General features: G+C 37.5%; 1 protein-coding gene across 5 annotated transcripts in view; it reads right to left on the reverse strand.

The window, feature by feature from the left end:
• Window positions 1-20,570, reverse strand: part of TOX (thymocyte selection associated high mobility group box) — a 304,166-nt gene that overhangs the window by 42,761 nt on the left and 240,835 nt on the right. For all 5 annotated transcript variants that reach the window (XM_045861498.1, XM_045861494.1, XM_045861495.1 and 2 more), the window contains exon 4: window positions 314-595. In XM_045861498.1, the coding sequence (XP_045717454.1) occupies window positions 314-595 (282 nt within the window). The remainder of the gene's footprint in view (window positions 1-313; window positions 596-20,570) is intronic.

Below are 20,570 nucleotides of genomic sequence, written 5' to 3' on the forward strand. Positions count from 1 at the left end.
ATGTTGAGTCCTGTAAGACTTATTCTCCCTAATTCACTATGAAGATCCTATATTTTGTGGGTACAACTTACTTTTATACTTAATACATCTGTATTTAAAGGATTTATTAGGAACTTAAAAATGTAATTGAACAAGGTGATTCAATTCACTCAATTTATAACCTCATGCTTCATCAGAAAAGTACAACCCTCACCAACATTTTTTATTTTGGCTGACATAAACTTGCACCCACCTGAAGTCAAGAAAAATGCCAAAGAATACTTTTTTAGTTAACAAGCATTTCAGATAGGTCCTAAAAATAATCCAGACATACCTTAGAAGACTCATCGCCTTCATCTTCATGGACTGAACTGGATGGGGAAGGAGTTGCAGACTTGCTTCCAGGTGGAGACGGTGAGTTGTGGGGGATGCTGCTTCCTCCCATATTCAACCCAAGCTGAGCACTGAGCTGGGACTGGTTGATGGTGGTCAGCTGGCCGTGCTGCATCATTCCCGGCTGCTGCCTGATATCTGCAGGCTGACCCCTGGGTCTCATGGCTGCCATCTGAGGATGGGAGCTGTACTGAGTTCCTTCTGGGTTCCGTATATCTTGCATCTACAAAAAAAAAAAAGGCTAGGAATAATTTTTCACAAACATGTTAACATGTTTCTGGAAAAAATTTAAAAAATATTCCTTAGACCAAAAATTCTGTAGGATGTCTGGCTGAACTATACACTCTTCCACCTTTTCCCCTCACCAGAGTTGAGGAATTCTAACAGTATGTATTACTGTAAAAGGCGCTGTCACCTGTTACCAAAGAATAGAATTTGAGAATTCAGTCTTTACTAATGAAACATAAACATACTATTAATAGATATTTATGGTATTAGTTTCAAAACTATATAATTATTAGTGCTCGCTACTTTCACAGCAACTTATGAAAACCCTTTCTTTTATTGTGATTATTTAAGAAAGGTTCTGGGAGTTGAGTGCACTGTGGTTCTCAGTTTAATTCTATATAGTGAGTGTTGGCCAGAATGATCTACTAACTTCTAGTCTCGGAACTCTCACAAGTTGGTATTAACCAATTGATTAATTGACTATTGAAAGAATCTGACTGCACAGTCAGATTTGAAAGTGAATTTCTAAAGTTGCAAGGTCACCGTATAAATCCATTATGCTATCTGGGTCACTGCTTTTTAGCCTTAATGAGACTCACTCTTGTAATTCAAGCAATGAATTTCATCTCTGCAAGGATTAGAATTAAAAGCATTGGAGGATGAAGCTCTTAACGTACCTAGAGGTCAAATGTGTTGTTAAAGAGGAGTATGGTGCATTTCATTTAACATTTCTCTGGCATTTTCAAACTTAAAATAATGGGGGATATTTTGTGGTGCTTATAGGAGCAGCGCCATTTTCTCACTCAGGGGGCTTGGAGCTTTTATGCAGTTCTCAGTTTATAAAACAAGAGAGAGCAAAAGGAAAAAAAAGATGGAAAACAGAAAAGCAGTGAAACGATACATGGTTAAAGTTACATTTTGGAACTAAAAAAATAAAATTAATAATGTTGTCTTTCTCAGTTTCATTTTTTTAAAAAGCCCACATGGTGTCAGAATGCCTAGTAACTGCTTGTCTGCAAATATCATGACACAGGAATACTGTAAAGGTCAATTAAGTAACTTAGTCACAGTTTTTTTTCTCTTTTGGTAATAAAATCATGTTCTACCAATGCTCTCTAGTCATTTTACCAACCTAGTTAGTTCCACCTGAAACTGAAGCTGTGACCAAAGAGGTGTCTGCCTGAGTCAGGGTTACCGTCTCCACCATGAGGCCTCTTATGAGTCAGTGTCGCCCCTTCAGGCCTTCCCAGCTCTCACTCTGCTTCGTCTTCAGATTCAGTTCTGGGTATCCTAGAATCTGGCTCTTCTTGGTGAGGGCTTACGATGGCCCATGGTTTCATACCTGGGTCTTTTCTGGTCCAAATCAACATTTTGTTCCCCTAACTTAAACTATGTTCCTCCAATCCTTCAAAAGTAGCTCATGGTTCTCCTTTTTAGGAAGTCCCTCATTAAGAAGTTGTTGCATGGTAGAGCTTCAGAGGCCCGTTGTGACATTTTCTCAGTCTATGGAAGAGGAATCTTAGGGGGAGGCCATAGTGCTAGCTTGTTGAATATTGGTAGATAAATAAATATGAATGAATAAAGCTCAGAGTAGATAAATGACTTCCCCATGCCACAGAGTTGGAGGTAAAATCTGTATCCCTCAGTTTCCGTCTCAGTTATCCGTGTTTGATACAACCTACTGTATTAAGCAGCTGATTCAATGTTTCATGTGTCTCACGAACAGAGTTATGGTTCACTAAAAATAATCAAAAACACCTTGTCCAATGTTGTCTACCCAAAATGATTGTTTTTACCCAGTCCATTGGTGTTACTGCCACTCACTTTTACTAAAATAGTTTTTTTTTCCTTCTTAGCTCTTCCCATAACTTCTATAAGCTGACCTTCCATATGAAATAACACTAGCTTTCACAGATACCCTTAAAGTCGTGCCACTGGCAGAGCAGACCATAAAAATCAGGACACAGAAGAGGCGGTATATACTAAATCTCTGTTCAGGTCCACTCTCTGATGTCCTGAAGTCCTGTTGCATTGTTTCTCAGACTCTGTGGAACAGCCCTCTCTCTGTGAGCACAGAGCAGTGGACGGCCACAGGGGCACTGTCCTGTCGAGGGTGGCCCCTCTCAACGCTGCACTAAATGAAGCACTAACACATGTGTTCAAACATATGTGCTTATAGGAGAACACATTTTCATTACCCTGTAAATTAAAAATGCTTATTATTAGCAAAAACATATTTTAACTACATTGTCTTTCCAAAATTGTTTAGCTAAATGACAGTATTTCTCCTTGTCAAGTTACAAAGAATAAACAGTTTATAACATCAATTTGAAGCTCACTTCTTAATCTTTCTCTTTCAGAAATATCATGGTTTTTAACATGGTATTGGAGAGGATGATTTTTAAATTAAGTTACATGTAGTTTCCAGATTTAGGACAACCACCAAGAGTCTTCGAAATTCTAAAACAATTTCACTTTATAGCACCTATCTCTTCCATGATTGTGTCATGTTTTTGATGACTTTCTTATGTTAATTAGTGCTGTGGGTAGCCCTGACCGGTGTGCCTCAGTTGGTTTGGTGTAGTCCTGGAAAGCAAAAGGTTGCCAGTTCCATCCTCGGTCTAGGCACATGCCTGGGGTGTGGGTTCAGCACCTGGTTGGGGCAGGTACAAAAAGCAACCAACTGGTGTTTCTCTGTCACATCAATGTTTTTCTTGCTCTAGTTCTCCCTCCCTTCCCCTCTCTTTAAAAATAAATAAATGAAATGCAAAAATTAGTGTTGTTGGTAGATCTCGGAGTACTAAAATTTGTACCCCCACCTTTGTACAATTAGTAGGAGGAGGTAGGCATGGCAAAAGTGGGTAAAGAATCAATTCAGGCCCTGGGCAGGTGGCTAAGTTGTCTGTACACCAAAAGGTTCTGGGTTCAATTCCCAGTCAAGGCACATACCTAGGTTGTGCGTGTGATCCCATGGTCAGTATTATATGGGAAAAACATCTCTCACATCAATGTTTCTCTCTCTCCCTCCCCTTCTCTCTAAAAAATCAATGGACATATCCTCAGGTGAGGGTTAACAAAAAAGAATAATCAGTTTGGGTAGGGACAGTGAGGTACTCAACAGGGTACGTCTTTTCAACAGCCTCACTATTAGTTGAAAACAGCTTGTCACCAATGGTGTTAGGCCATTCAGACAGCAGCTTTAACACCAAATCAAAAAACAACTTTCTTGTTTAGAGGGTGATGATCAAAAATTAGAGAGCATACTCCAACCTTAGGCCTCAGATGCACTTAGACATAGCCAGGTCTTAACATTCATAGCGACATTTGTAAATTAGGAGGGGTATTTTCATTTTACCTTGCCTTCACAGGAGTCTGTTCAGTATTAATCACTGCTTAATGGATAACATGGGGAAAATAAAACTGGATAGAGTCTGATTACTGATGAATAAGAATAATTAGCTCACAAAGAGATAAGCAAATGTTTCGACTACTGGCATCCTTCTATAAAGATTTTCATTGATTACTGAACTTAATGTCAAATATACAACCTCAACTTGCAGAATATTATTTTCTATTTACCTCTAATATTTTTAACTTACTGTAAATAATTCATGTAAGTCATGCTTAATAACAACTGCTGTTTTCTCTGATTCCTCACAACTCTTCCATTAACTTCTCTTCTTCCCACAACTCCCCACACCTGGTTCCCTAACCTTTTGTTTCTTTTTTTTTTTTAAAGATTTTATTTATTTATTTATTTATTTATTTATTTATTTTTAGAGAGGGAAGGGAGGGAGAAAGAGAGAGAGAGAGAGAAACATCAATGTGCGGTTGCTGGGGGCTGTGGCCAGCAACCCAGGCATGTGCCCTGACTGGGAATCGAACCTGCGACACTTTGGTTCGCAGCCCGCACTCAATCCACTGAGCTACGCCAGCCAGGGCTAACCTTTTGTTTCTGATTCACATTTCTTCCACCAAGTCAAAATTCATCATGGTTCTGTTAGTGGGGAATGCTATACATCACAATGTACACTTCTGACCCAAACTTCAGGTCTAGTTCTGCAACTGCCTGCTGGACAACTACTTGGGTATCACCTCCGCTAGAAGCGTGAACAATGTTTTTGTTCTCAGACCTACTTTGTACACTGTGTCCAATTTTGGTGATAACACCTTCATTCTCCAACTCACTTCTACTCAAAATTGTTCTAGTAATTTTTTATTCTCCCCTTTTCTTTCAAATTCTTGTGAGTTGCATTGAGTCTGCTCTAAAATATCCCTCCCATCTGCCCTTCCTTTCATTCCCACACCCATTCATGTATTTGAGGTCTTCATTACCTCTTCACTTACAATAGCTACTTAACTAAAAGGAATCTCTTCACTTCCACTCTGAAGAGTACAGCAGACTTAATCTTCATGAGCTGTAGACTCAAAAACTTCCCGGTGATATCTGCCTACCAAATTAAATGTAATCTCTCCAGCACGCCATTGAAAATTCCACATAAACCTGATTCCTGAAACTGTTCTTTATATACTTTATTGTTCAGCCAAACCCAATTGATTGCTTTTCTTTTCCTGTGCCCCTTAAATGTGTGTCTTTGTCTATTATGTTCTTTTAGCATTCACTTTCTGAGCATCTGCTATCTGAAATTTGAAAAATCAGTTTAAAAAACCTTACTTAGTTCAGTGATTTATGGTTTGCACAGTATTTTTACCTATTGAGCCTTATTATTCCCCTTTGAGGTAGCTAAATGACATTATTTAACTAATGACTGTTTTGCACAAGTTTTTTGAGAATGGGAGAGGTTACATGATCTCAGATCTTTCTACCAACAGAGATTAAAGCAGAAATGAATTATGATTATTTTTACATATTTGTGTTCTTTTCTCAATACTTATACACCCAAACCCTAAATGTATTTTAAAGTCAAGTTTAAAAAAATCAACTTATCAACAAAGCTTTAAGAACCTCTCTGTCTGAACTACCAAAGCCTTTTGTTTGTGCTTTCTTATTGGTACACTATTTTTCAGTTCCTTAGTCTAATGTGTTTGTACTTTCTAGGCAGTGTTCCTGATTAAATTAGACATTTCAAGTATTCAAAAATAGTGGCTGAGTCATTATGTAAATGAAGAAATAAATGCTACAAGTATGAACAAACTATAACCAGTGTGATGATTTTTCTTTTTTTTATGTGAACTTAACCTAGCATTAGTCACGAGATGAAAAGAAAATGTGAATAATGTCTATTTCCCTTTATGGCAGAAACCTCATGCTGTAACTTTCAACATTCATTATACTTTTGTCCTGAGGGACAGGCCTCCAGTATTAAGTTGTCCAGCCAAGAAGCTAGTTATCACAGGATACTTCCCTTGTAGCTTTGTATGGCCATATGACCAAGTTTTGGATACTGACATGTAAGTGGAAGTGTTGTATGGTACTTCTAAGAAACCTTCCTAAAGGGAAAGGTTCACCTCCATTTGATCCTTTCTGCCTGCAAATACGTGAGTGTGATTAGAGCTTGGGAAATGTCTTGGATGTTAGGATGCTGTAGGCACAAGGTGCTTGAGCATCTGAGTATCATGGAGCCAGCAGAGCCTGGACAGCCTACCTGCTGTGGGAGTCTTCCATGGGAGAGGGAAGTAAATGCTTATGTTTTGTAGAATCAGTGTCATTTCAGGTTGCCTATTACATGCAACTGAACCTAATCTTAACTGACATAGCCTAACATATTATCAACTCAAAAAAGCAGGGATAGAATCTATTTATTGACCATTGTAGCCCTTGTATCTAGCACAGATCTTAGCACATTGTAGGCACTAAACACATATTCCTTGAGTTACACTGAATAGATGCTGAAGCCAGATACCATTAGGATTGATGACCCCAACTTCACATGCACAGTATCACAAATCCTTGATCTTTTGGGAACTACTTTTGCTAAATTCTCGGGACTCAGGTGTCTCCAAAGGGACTTTCTAATGTCTGTACTTCTCATTTTGTTGATTTCAAGTGCAGTGAACTACATTTTTTCTCAGCTGAAAGTCCGGCATGTCATTGGCATTTTAGTTTTGAATGGCTCTTAGTATGCATCTCCCTATCAGGGAAACTCAACCCATTGAACGTGTGCTAGATTTTACTTCTTTTGGAAAGCCAGAACTGCTTTCTTAGATTTTACCGATTTCTATTGAGTACTAATATTGTTCTATAATTATGGGAACTGAAAACATCAATTAAAACAATGGAGGAAGATTATAATGATAAAGAGAAAATTTTGTTTGTGTTTCTTGGAAACTTTATTCCAATTAATGAAAAGCAAAAGCTCAGTTAAATCAATGAGGAAACCAAAGCAGATAGTACACATTCTCCCTCCTGATTGCCTTATCATCTGGGGTTTAACGCCAATACCATGTTCCTTTCTACCCTCGCCCAACTACCTACAGTGATAAGGACTCCAGGCTGAGGACAGCCCTCCTGGGGGAAACCCTAGACACTCTGATAGATGTTTCAGCATGCGTTTGCCTTTATTTTTCTCGGACTTTCTTTGAAAAGGCAAAAAAATACTCAGGTAGCTCATTGTGTGTTTTTTTTAAAATTCTCATCCAAGGACATTTTTTTTTCATTGCCTTTAGAGAGAGAGAAAAGGAGAGAGGAAAGAAGAGAGAGCAACATCAATGTGTGAAAGAAGCATCATTTGGTTGCTTCTTGTATGCACCCTGAACCTGCAAACTTTCAGTTACAGGATGGTGATCCAACTGATGGAGCCTGCTGGCCAGGGCCCTGCCAGCCAGGGCCCTTGGGGTATTTTTCAAAATAAGTAACATTCTCCCTCCCACCCCACCCCCACACACAAAAAATCCTTGGAACAACATTAATTGTATTAGCAAATGAAGAGTGTTAAAACTGCTCACTTGAATGGCACCAGAACAAGTAAAGGCCTGCATTTCAGTATTTAAAGCTGCATGTTTCACAATCTTTCCAGAGTCTGTCTTCTTTTTTCAAATATCAGTATCCTTCCCAGTCCAACATGTGAGCCTTGAAAGCTATCATTATCTCTGCCTCTAGCAGACAATCCATATCAAAACAGTTGTACACATAAAACTCTAACGACATCTTGGCTCGCTCTGATCCAGCTGTTTGAGAGAATAGCAGTTGGTGAACAGAGCCTGGAACATGGGGAGGCCTGAGGCCTTATTTGCTAATGTGCGTCGCCAGCTGCTGCTTTCTGTGGGCTTTGCAGGCAAGGCCTGGAAGTTTGCCAGGTGCAGTAGGAACAAGAGAACGTGAGGAATCTCTGAAGCCCTTCCATTTACTCCTGTCTGTCAGCATTTGACACCCTTTGCTGTTGAGTGCTTTCCCCAGGGCCAGGAGGAGACCCTGCTGGCTTAGGCTGTGACAACTGCTTACTCTTGGTTCCTTTTATACACACTATTTAACACACACTGCCCTTAGCATCTAAATACACACGTCTGAGCCTTGCTTTTGGTAGTCCATTCAGCCTTGCATGGATAATCAGGCCAGGAAGGCTAAGCAGTTCCATTTTTCTTAGGACTAATGCACTCTAAGAGGCTATGAGAAGTATGTAAATGTTGGTATTATTTAATTCCCCAACTTGATTGCATATTTTTCCAGGAATTCAATTAATATGTAAATGTATATACCAGAACAAATGTGTGGGTAATTTAATAATCAATTTTTATTTATTGTTTTCCTAAATGTATTTCCAAGAGCAAGCTAAATTATTTGTTGTCCAAACAAATCAAATAAATTGTTTCTACATGATCTTGTGTGATTTATTATTTAAAAATGTGTACTTTAAATAAACTTTAACTTTTTTTGCTATTAGGCTTCTGATATTGAAGATTGATAATTATTGTCAAAAGAGAGGAAATCTTGAAAATACATATGCAAAGCATGTGCTACATTTTGAAAGATTAGGAAAAATGAGGTTCAAAAGAAAGACTAGACATTTTTATGAAAATGTCTTTTTATCCTCAATATTGGGTCAGGATAACTTGATTTCAATTGTAAAGTTCCAAACACAAAATTGTTATTGATTTTAACATTTGGAATCTACTTTTTCCCAAAAAACTATATGAACACATAGGGCTCAAATTTCTTTACAATGCACTAAAATAGAATATTTGTAGTTTAGTCAGGGTAAATAGTCATTATAAAACTAATTATCACAGGAGAGCAAGCGCTCTGGAGCATGATTCATTAGATAGTTGCCAAATGGGAGGACACAGCACTCTCTAAAACCACCATTTTTGGAGAAGATTAGAACCACCTCAAAAAACAAAATCTTATGCTCACAGACACTTGGATAATGCTTGATTATCCTCCTCCTTCAAACTCTGGCCTCTCCTTCACGGTGGCCTTTTCCATGAATGGGGGACTCCTACCATTCAAGAGACTTTACGTGTTAGAAGAAAAAGCCATTGAGGGGTTTAGAACTCATGGCTAAAACTTATACTGGCTAAAGATCATTTGACCATTCTTTAATTTAATTAATGAAAGTTGTATATGGTCTCCCAGGAACGAACCAAAGATCAGCCATTGACCGACATCAGAAAGTCACAGAGGAGGAGAGGAAACCCCGTCTCTCAATGTCCTCAGTGCCCTCGCCAGGCGCTGGTCCTCCTGGACCAAACTCAGCTTCTACTCCTGTCACATCCCCTGGGAAGAGGCATCTTAGTTGCCCTATTGTATCCGTCTGCATTCGTTTTTATAAGCATAACTGAAAAAGCAATTTTATACCATTACATTGGCTCCTTCCTTTTCCTACATGGGAGGTAGTGCCCTAGAATGGAGGAAACCCTGCTCACGATGTCATCAGGTTGCTCTTTTTCTAATGAGGTATCTAACTTTCCCAACCTCTGTAAAGAGTGGTGACAAGTTTTCAACAACAAATATTTATTGAGGGCCTACTATGTTCCAGGCACTGCTCCAGGTACTGGGTAAGGCATGTGACCAATCACACTGAAATCCTTGCCCTTATGCAATTCTCTGTCTAGTGGGGGGAGAATAGGTAACATGACAGATGCAGTTTGTGGGACAGCGATAAGGTTTGAGGCAATGAATATGAGAGAAATATACTGACCATAAATGCTTGCTTTAAAGTGTGATGGTGAGGATTAATGGGATAATGATGAAGAAGATGTTTTATCAAATATAAACTTATTTTTGTGGTTGTTGCTTATATGTATTACCTTTTGTGGGAGATGCTACTGTTTATCATTTGTTGTCATCCTTGAGTCTCTTTCCCTGACTAGTTCTAGCTCATGAGGAGGCATGGAATAGTTGTGACCAAGCATTCTGGCAGCCCAGAGCATGTGTTAGTGGGGACCTACCCTGGGATAAGCTGGGCAGCTTATGTCACAGAGCACAGGGTTTCACTGTGTGAAAGTACATTTAGATCTGATAAAGGTTGAACGTATGACCTGGATTTTAATAGCTCTCTGGTCAAGGTTAATAGGCTAACTAATAGATACAAAGTTCAAAAAAATGTAATGCATAAAAGGTATTCCAGTTCATAGTACACCATTCTCTGCCATCAACTCTGTACACATAACCTCTCCTTTGGATCACAATGAGGGCCAGGAGGTTATGGGGTATAGTTACGCCTTTTAATCACACAGTTGGAAAGATGTTTTTTAATCACATCGAAGCACCTCATTTCCGATGGCTTCATGCCAACACTATTTGTCTCCTATTGTTATTGTTAAACCATCAACATCCATGTTGCTGAGCTCAGCACTGTGCTTCTGTCAGCCCTTGAAAGGGCTCCTGTGCCCAGCTCCAATAAAGGAAACACGAAAAATGTGCAACAGGCAAGCTCAACTGTTAATGGACAAGGGTCATCTTTCATAATTTCAGTTAATGGCAGGACATGAAGCCTCATGGACTGAAAGCTCTGTTTTATTTAAAAGGGCTTGAGCCCTGGATGAGTGGCTCAGTTAGTTAGAGCATTGTTTCATGTACCAGAATGTTGCAGGTTCGACCCCTGGTCAGGCTCTTGTGATTAGAGTCAATCAAGCCCCCTCCCCTTCTTTTGTATAAATTATGTCTTTTACTTCTGCACTGTAAAGTGTAGGCTGTGTTTTGTTCACAGGGCTATAATCTTATATTAAAGTGTATTCAAACATGCTAATGTCTGTTCACATCTCCTCTGCTTTGATGTGCCCAAGGAAGGGACTGAATAATGTACCTTATTTTCAGAATGCTTTCAGAAGATTGTATGCATTGAAACAAAAAGAATGGATTGGAAGGAAGGGCGCAAAGAAAATTGGGAAATGGTATGAGACATGGCCTATGGAGGTTTGTGGTTTACCGATGAGAACTAGCTCTGTATATTTATAGCATCACATGTCAGCTGAAATGATTCTTTATACTATATTTAAACCTGAAAATTTAACTGAATTTTATACTCTCCACTGGAATGCTAATGTGATGTTAGTAAAAGTGGAGATGTCAAGTGGAATATTGACTTCTTAACATCGGTTCAGAAAAGTGATATTTGAGTTCATTTAGAGGCTCTTAAATCATTAGATACACATGACATTCACTTAAAAGTACATCTCAAGAAGCAAAATTAAAACCTTATATTCTGCTCAGGCCAGGTAGCTTTCTTGTGCAGAATATTTGTTGCTCCCAACTTACTGGAGACTTGAAAAAAGTACAATTTAAAATTAGTATTTTATTATGGAAATGTTTCAATAATTCTCTTAATAATATATTATAAAATATTAAAATAGCATGAAACTATGATAGAAAAGGCTAGAAATCCTCCTCCATTGAGGATAGTATTAATAACTTGCTAAAATCAGGCTAGGATAATTATAATGTCTTTTAGTCCCTTTAAAGTACCTGACTCTGTAAGTGACCTTAAGCTTCTTTAAAACAATTAAAAATTTAAATATTTGTCTGCCAAAATTTTATACCATGTCAGATAATGAGATGAGAGTAGTTCTACATAGTCTCTATGTTTCTGGATATACATAATTTAGTTACTGTTAACATTATTCACTCATTTATTCTTTTATTCACTTTGAGTCATAGAAGGTCAAGGTCTCAAAACTAATCATAAAAACTACTGACTGCTATTCATGCTAATATAATATCCCTTTCTTTAAAACAACTGCCAATAAATTTCATTATAAAAAAGTTATTAAAAGGGTTAAAAACCTATTAAATGTCAAAGAATTTGCCTCACTGAAACTTCTAATAAAGAAAGAGAATAGGCTTTCTTTCTGAATTATTTAAATCTTTACTGACGGTGCACTGAACCATGAAATTAGAAAAGTGTTATTATAAGTGTTCTCTGGTTTTTAGAAAAGTTGGAGCCCAGAATGTATCACGCCATAGTCTTTAACTAGACTAGTTAAAGCAGTAGGCTTTTAATCCGAAATACATGGCTTATACTGATATAAAGGTCGTAATTAAAAATCTATCCTGTAACTTGGTGATAATAGAATTATTACTACAGAAGCATACATGTTCTTTTAGAATATGTGAACTACATGTTTAAATTTTAATTTGGACACATAGCTTCAATTTTTTCAACTTTCAATGTCCATCATGTCAATGTCCATTAACATTAGACCCACTTAACCAATAATTAGGTTTAAATAAAGGTTAATTTTAAAGCACAAAAATTAAGAATTGAATAATATATCATTTGTAGGTTAAACATCTACCCAATAGATGTTAAAATAGATAATTATTGTCTAAAAAGTTTAAAAATATCTTAATTCTGCAGAATTATAACCCTATGTGAGGATGACATAATATAAGTTTGGGTATTAATTATAAAAAGAAAGCAAATACACTTTTCCATATTAAATCCATTTCTCCAGGAAACTACACTTACACAGCTGATTGGAGCTGGGCTATGCCTAACAATTGGTTAATTATCCACAGTTTAGTCAGTGTCCTCAACTGCTCAGTGCTGGCTAGCCTTTGGTAATTGTGGTCTTAAATTTTCATATAAAGATTTAATACTACTTTGCCCCAATTTACATATCACGCACAGTACTATAAATTTATGTGCAGTGCCTTATTTAACCCTCACAATACTGGGGGAGATCATCACACCTGTGAAGAACCCAGAGCTCAGAGAGGGGGTTTTTCATTACTTAGTGGACCAGCAGGAAGTTGTCACAGGCTGCTGGACCTCAAAGCCCATGGCATAGCAATGACACCCTTGCTATTGACTCTGTATGCAGGTATGATCTGATGGTTTTAGGTGTTCTTTTAGCAAAGGATGGCTTGAAAAGCTTGCTTGGGAAGATGCAGCTAGAACCTAGAATGACTGGAAGGAGTCTTTTCCTCTCAGGTAGAAATATTTTACTGAACACTTACTCTGTGCCTGGTATTATGAAAGATCCTAAGGGAAATAAAGGTAGATAAGACTGTCCCTGTACTTGAAGAGATCACAGTGTAGGGAGACACACTATAATACACATCAGAGTGGGTTAATTCTTGTAAACAGAAATACACTGCTATAGGATTGCAAAGGAAGGAGCGTGACTTCCGAGCAAGGGACTAATGGCTGACAGATGGGACTGAAATGTGCAAATAATGCTGCAACAAGGAGTCTGCACTGCATTGCATTAAAATTGTGGTGAACATCACTGAGAATTAAGAATGTTTTAGCACAGCAAGACATTTGAAAACTGGAAATAAGTAGAATTTGATTCTGAAGACAATATGGTTGACACCAGACACTCTCTGATTATTGAATGGTCATTATATCTGCTACATTTTCATAAAAGTAATGATTTGCCTAAGATAATGTGATATGAAATCTAACACAAATAACATAATTGTGTGGCTCTTCCACAAAAGTAAAGAATAATTTTAGGCCTTAAAAATTCAATATACAATCAAATCATACTTTTAAAAAATGTGACTAAGAGCAATCTGATAGTTTGACTTCTGTTTGGCAATTAGCACTTTTATTTTAAAATACTTTATTTTTGAATTTTAACATAGTTAGAGACAGTCTGTAGCTTTAAGACTATGTGTATTAGAGTATATTCTACAGTATCAAGTTGTTCTAACATAGAAGCCAATAAAACACACTAACATTTGATGCTACATTAGCAGAAAGACCACTTTATCAGATCCTGAATATAGGCCTAATGTTTCAAAAATAACTTGGGTTTTTTCATTGGGTCATAAAGAATATTTATAGTCATACCAACAGTAGTAATTTTTATCTGGATCTTTACAACACTCATTTGATTAGCTAAAAATGTTGCTACATAAATGATGCTTTCATGAAACCATTGACTCAAACATTTTGATCAAACCTTCCTTTATATTGCCCTACTTGTCAATCAGTGTAATTCACTTATTAGCGAAACATGTTATCTGGGTGGGAGGTGGGGAGGAAAGAAAATAAAATATTCTGCAAGAAAAGGTGGGGATACATCAGTTTTACTGTGAGTCTAGGTTGAAGACTGTTCTAAAATGCTTTGCCAACTTTTCTGGTCCAGTTAAACACCAGATTCTAAAGGAAATGTAATATATATTCTTTTTATAGTGAATCTTGAAGTATTTCAAGGGCATGAATTTTCCTCTCAGTAATCATTTTGCAGTATTGTGGCTATGCGGTGTGGACTACTTGTTTGCTGATCTGTGGATGCGTGCGCCCCTTCCCCCCAACCCCCGGCCTGGGAATGCATGTCTTACCTTTAAAGTGCTATGTGGCAAAAAGAAAGGTAACATAAAATAAAGTACTAGTCAGCTGAGAAGTTTGCTTGGTTGGACTTGTTAATAGAGATTTTAATATGCCAGGGGGATTTATTTTTAAATTAAAAGTAATACTGAATTCATTATTTTATTACTTTAATCCATAAATTTTAGTAATAGCATTAACATTATTTAACTAAAAGAACTGCTACCACCTTAGATAAAGCCTCAAAGCCTATTGTGACGCTAAATCCATATACTAACAGAACGATTTAAATAAGAAAATCCTGTATTGTAAAGGAGTTTACTTGCATTTAGTTATACAAAGATTGGTGTATGAAAAGTTATGCTGACTGACATACGCATATTCATCAAGCATTGGTTCAAAAGAAAAAGCCCAAAAAGAGCAGAATTCTGGAAATTGAAAAGGATGAATTATTTTAGAATCTGCATAATTAGTAAGCTGATGATCCCCAAATATTTCAATGCCACTACAATAAAAACGGGAGCATTATTTATTACTAAAGCAATGTCCACAATGCACCTGACAGGAATAGTTGTTGTATTAGAATTTCCATTTGAATACACAAATGTTTATGCTTTCTATACTTTTCTTAAGCAAAGTCATGAGACTATTAACTTAGGTATGTTTTCCCCAAATAATAGCTCACATCCTAAAAATACTTAATTGTGGGAAGGGTATTTCAGAATAGAATTACAATCTTACTAAGCGGTCAGTTACACACATTGAAACTCGAAACTCTACTGACCCCTTATTTCCTAATAATAAAATAATCCAAATAGCAATGTGAAGCCAAGTGACTTTTAAAAGAATGTTAAATATATGTACTATTGCAAGGCAAGATATTTCTTGCAAGTTTTGAAAAATGCACTTTGCTCACAGGTAAAATGTAGTTTAATGATATGGAAATAAGTTCATAGTTCCTCTGTATTATATTTACAATTTTGTGTCTAAAACATATTTAATATCTCTAGCATAATTATATGACCACAAGATGACAACTCCAATAAATGGGAAAAATCTCAATTACATCGATCAATTGAAGGAAAAAAAAACCCTCACACCATTAAAGTCTAGAGACTATTATAAGGGAACAAGAAAAAGATATCTACCCTGCAGTTTTTAAATTTAAAACCATATGATCATTTTTCAGCATCTACATTTATAAAAGCTAATAGAATTTTCCAGTTACAATTTATTTTCTGAAGAAGAAAATGCTCTTGGAAAAGAAAGGAGTCAGAACCTTTTGAAAAAGTGTATTACATTTTATTTCCTCTTTCACAGGCTAGGGTATTTGGTTGAAGACAATAAATATTTATATGTTAATTTTTTTCCTTTTTTAATGAAATGGAAATAGTTTTTTTAGGGCTTATGTCCCTTTCACTCTCGCCCCCAAACTTTTATTGGATGCTCACTAGGTGTGACACACACAGGTACTTCCAGGATTTGGTGGCAGTGGGTGGCAGGAGAGTAGGACGGTGGGGGTTGAGAATCATAGAACTAAAGGGGAGGAGTCAAGATGTACAAAGCTTTACACTCATTGTCTGAAGGGCAGCCTTCTCAGAGACACTTGCCCTGATACGCCTGTACGAGGAGATCCATCCTTCCCATCCCAGGCATCTTCTTTACAACACAGTCTACAATTATCTAGGACAGGACTCTGCAAACTTTAGCATGTACATGAGTCCATGTGGCTCTTCCTAAAGGGGAGTCTTTGGAGGAACCTCAGATTCAGCATTTCTAACAAGCTCCCAGATAGTACCAATGTGGCTGGTAGATGAACCCAAGTTTCAATGGCCAGGTACCAATCAGTGTGCTTCTAGATTGTTTGGTTCTGAAGAACTGGGATCAGAGAGAATTATGCAGAAGTAATTCAATTGCAGATCCATTTGGTAAATCTCTAAGCTTTCCCAAGAGAGTTTTGTTTTTTTTCTGGTGGATTCATTTGCTAATAGTCATGCCAGGAGATTATGGTATGGGATTACCCACTGATGATAGGGCACTTTGACCTGGCATTTGTGTGGGCTAGACTTCTGAGAGAGTTCTTTCTTGCAGGTCCCTGGTTATTATTAATAAACAGGGTATAAAGAATGGAGGGGTATAAAGAATGGAGGGAGCAAATGATGCTCCACCTAATAACATGTGGGAGTTCATTGGCTAATGTGGGAATAAACCATGATTCTTTGTCTTCAAATATTTTCAAAATCTAGGGTAAAATCTTTCTAAAGTAGTTAAAATTAGTTATTTAGAATTTATTAGCATATTAATAACTTAGGAGCTAAGTGAACATAAACTTACAACTGAATAAAATTTGTAGGATGCAGTAAAAGTAGTGCTTAGAGGGAAATTTGTATCATTAAATGCATATATTAGAAAAAAATGTCTAAAATCAATAACAAGCTTTTGTCTCAGGAAACTAGAGAAGAAAGAGCAATGTAATTCTGAACCTAGAAGAAGAAAAGAAATAATAAAAATTGGAAAAGAAATCAATGAACTTGACAACAACAAATAGAAAAAAATCATCAAAGACTAAAGATGTTTCTGTGAGAAATTAATAAAATTAATAAACTGCTAGACAGGCTAACCAGCAAAAAAAAAAAAGAGAGAACACAAATTACTAATATCAGAAATAAAAGGGAGATCATCACTATTAAATCTGACAATTTAGATGAAGTGGAAAAATTCCTTAAAATTAAAAAAACACTAAAACATACAAAAAGAAACAGATAACCTAAACAATTGTATATATATTGAATATTAAACAAATTAATCAATAATTAACAATCTTTCAAAAGAAGTCACCAGGCCCAGATTGTTACTACTGAACATTTAAAGAAGAACTCATACCAGGGATGTCCAAAGTGGCAGCAGAGTAGGTGGATGTTACCTTCACCTCCTAGGACCAAACTGGAATGACAACTAAAATATAGAGCAATCAGCTTGAATAATCAACTGAAGATTAGCTGAAATGAAGTCTTATAACCAAGGATTTACAGAAGAAGCCACACTGAGACTGGTAGGAAGGATGAGGACACAAAGAGGGCTGGCTCTGTTCTCAGAGGTAGTGGCTGAGATTCTGGAGGGATACCTCAGCTGCAAAAGTTTACCCTGAGGAGCATGGGGTCTCAAACCCATGTTGGGCTCCCCAGGCCAGTGCATCAGAGCTAGGAAGAGGCTCCGTATTTATAACATCTGGGTGTGAAAATCAGAGGAGATTCTGTCTGCACCATAAGGAGAGAGAAAGGTCAGCTAGATACACAGGGCTGGTGCAGAAAAATCTCATTCTCAGCCACTCATCCTGTGCTCCAGTGGAAGGAGGGTGGAGCAAACTAGAATTATGTGAGAAGAGACTGAGTTTTGTGACTCTGGTGAAAGAGCTGAAGGGACAGTAACCAGGATCCCTGTGCTGAGTCATTATCCCATACCACAGCCATCATCTTTTTTTGGGGTGGAGCACTCCCCTCCATATGACATCTTTCAAGGGGAATGCAATATACCTAAACCCCCTGGGACTCTGTGTGACACAACTCTGCAGAGCTTGTGCCCTGCTGAGGAGTCAGTTGCCTGGGCTGGGATGTAGTGGTATGGGCATACTCAGGGGGTGTCCTGAGTTGTGAGGCTTTGGGGTAGAGGCCATTCCTCTCACTTTCTCATGAATGTGACTGGCACCTCCCCTTCGTGGGAGATTTGCTAGCCCCACTGTCTGGTGGCCCCATCCTCCTGACTCCTGGTGGCTCTGCCCTGTCAAGTTCTGGACACAGTCCTGTACAGACTAACTTGTGTGGCTTTGGGGAGGGGGCCACTCTCCCCACCTTTCCTCAAGCCTGAATGACACCTCCCCATCCTTCTGATTCCCGGTGGCCTCCAAGCTGAGATGGAACTCCTGATAGAATCTGGGACAGACTGAGTTATGTGGCTACAGTACAGAAGTCCTTTTTCCCTCCCATACCCAACTTGTGCAGAGCCCTCCCTTCACAGGGCCAAATCTTGATTTGTTTGGGTGTAAACTCTGCAGGCTTCACCTTGATGAGTCCTTGGGACCCCTGTCCTGCTGCAAAGGTATGTGAGCACCCTGTAGGTGGCAGCTAGATTTGGTATACCCTGGAACAATATTCCAAAAAATTCTATGCAACTAAAAAAGACCCCAAATAGCCATAGCAATCTTGAGAAAGAAGAACAAAGTAGAAGGAATCACACTACCTAATATCAAACCATACTATAAACCCATAATAATCAAAACAGCACGGACCTGGCATAAAACCAGACATATAGATCAATGGATCAGAACAGAGAGTCCAGAAATAAATCCACACCTTTATGTAAATTAGTATTTGACCAAGCAGGCAAAAATATACAATGGAGTAAAAATAGCTTATTCAGTAAATGGTGTTGGGAAAATTGAACAGATACATGGAAAAAATGAAACTAGAGCACGTTCTTACACCATACACAAGAATAAACTCAACATAGATTAAAGACTTAGATGTTAGACTCAAAACCATAAAAATCTTAGAAGAAACCATAGGCAGTAAAATCTCAAACATTTCTCATAGCAATATTGTTATCTGCTATATATCCTCATAGAAGAGAAACAAAAGAAAAAATAAATATATGGACTACATGAAACTAAAAAGTTTTTGCACAGCAAAGGAAACCATCAACAAAATGAGAAGACAGTCCCTGAATAGGAGAACATATTTACCAATGATCAATCTGACAAAGGGTTAATGTCCAAAATTTATAAAGAACTTATAAAACCAACACAGAAAAAATCCAATTAAAAAATGGGCAAAGGACCTAAATGGATACTTCTCCAAAGAGGACACACAGATGGCCAATAGACATATGAAAAGATGCTCATTGTCACTAATTGTCAGAGAAATGAAAATTAAAGCCACAATGAAATATCACCTGACACCTGTTAGAATGGCTATCATTAAAATATCAACAAATAAGTGCTGGTGAGGATGTAGAGAAAAGGGAACCTTTGTGCACTGTTGGTGGGAATGCAGACTGGTGCAGCCACTGTGGAAAGCAGTGGTTTTCCACAGTGGCTGTGGAAAACACTGATTCAAAGGAATATATGCACCTCCGTGTTCACTGCAGCATTATTTACAATAACCAAGCCAAGAAAGCAGCCCAAGTGTCCATCAGTAGATGAGTGGATAAAATAGCTGTGGTACATTTACACAATGGAACACAACCTGAATGTAAAAAGATGAAAATCTTACCTTTTGTGACAGTGTGGATGGACCTGGAGAGCATTAGGTTAAGTGAAATAAGCCAGTCAGAGAAAGACAAGTACCAACTGATTTCACTTGTATGTGGAATATAATGAATAAAATAAACTAGCAAACAACAGAAACAGATTAATAGATACAGAGAACAGGCTGACAGCTATCAGAGGGGAGGGGGGTAGAGGGGCTGGGTGAAAATGATGAAGGGATTAAGCAAAGAAAAAAGACTTATAGACACAGACAATAGCATGGTCATTACCAGAGAAAAAGGATGGTAGGGGAGGTAGAAGAGGGCAAAGGGGGGATAAATGGTGATAGAAGGAGCCTTGAATTGAGGTGGTGAACACACAATACAATATATAGATTATGTATTATAGAATTGTACAACTGAAACCCATATAATTTTATTGAGTACTATCATCCCAAGAAACTCAAAAACAAGGAAGTCATAACAATTCTCCACAATGTCTGCAGAAATTAGGAAGAGGAAACACTTCCCAACTAATGCCACAAGTCCAAAATTACTTTACTACTGAAACTATATAAAAACACTGTAAGAAAACTATTCCAATAGCTCTCATAAATCTAAACGCAAAAGTCCTCAATAAAGTATTTACAAATGCATCTAACAACTTATAAAAATAATTGTACACCACAAATATAATTTATTCTAAGTGTGCAAAGCTAGTTCCACATTAGAAAACCCATCAGTGTAATCCAACACATCTGCAGGCTAAAGAAGAAAAAAAACATAATCTTATCAATAGGTGCAGAAAAAGCACATGGCAAAATATAATCTTATGCTAAAAATCCATAGCAAAGTAGGAATAGGAAAAAATCCTCAACATTTAAAAAATCTACAAAACCTTACAGCTAACATACTTAATAGTAATAAACTGGATGTTTCCCCTCTAAGACCAGAAACCAGGTGAGGTGTCCCCTCTCACCACTCCAATTCAACATCACACTGGAGGCCCCAGCTAGTGCAATAATAAGTTGAAATAAATTGATGCCCAGA

The sequence above is a fragment of the Phyllostomus hastatus genome, unplaced genomic scaffold (genome assembly GCF_019186645.2).
Source record: "Phyllostomus hastatus isolate PE091 unplaced genomic scaffold, TTU_PhHast_1.1 phas_scaffold_21, whole genome shotgun sequence".
Classification (NCBI taxonomy): Eukaryota; Metazoa; Chordata; class Mammalia; order Chiroptera; family Phyllostomidae; genus Phyllostomus; species Phyllostomus hastatus.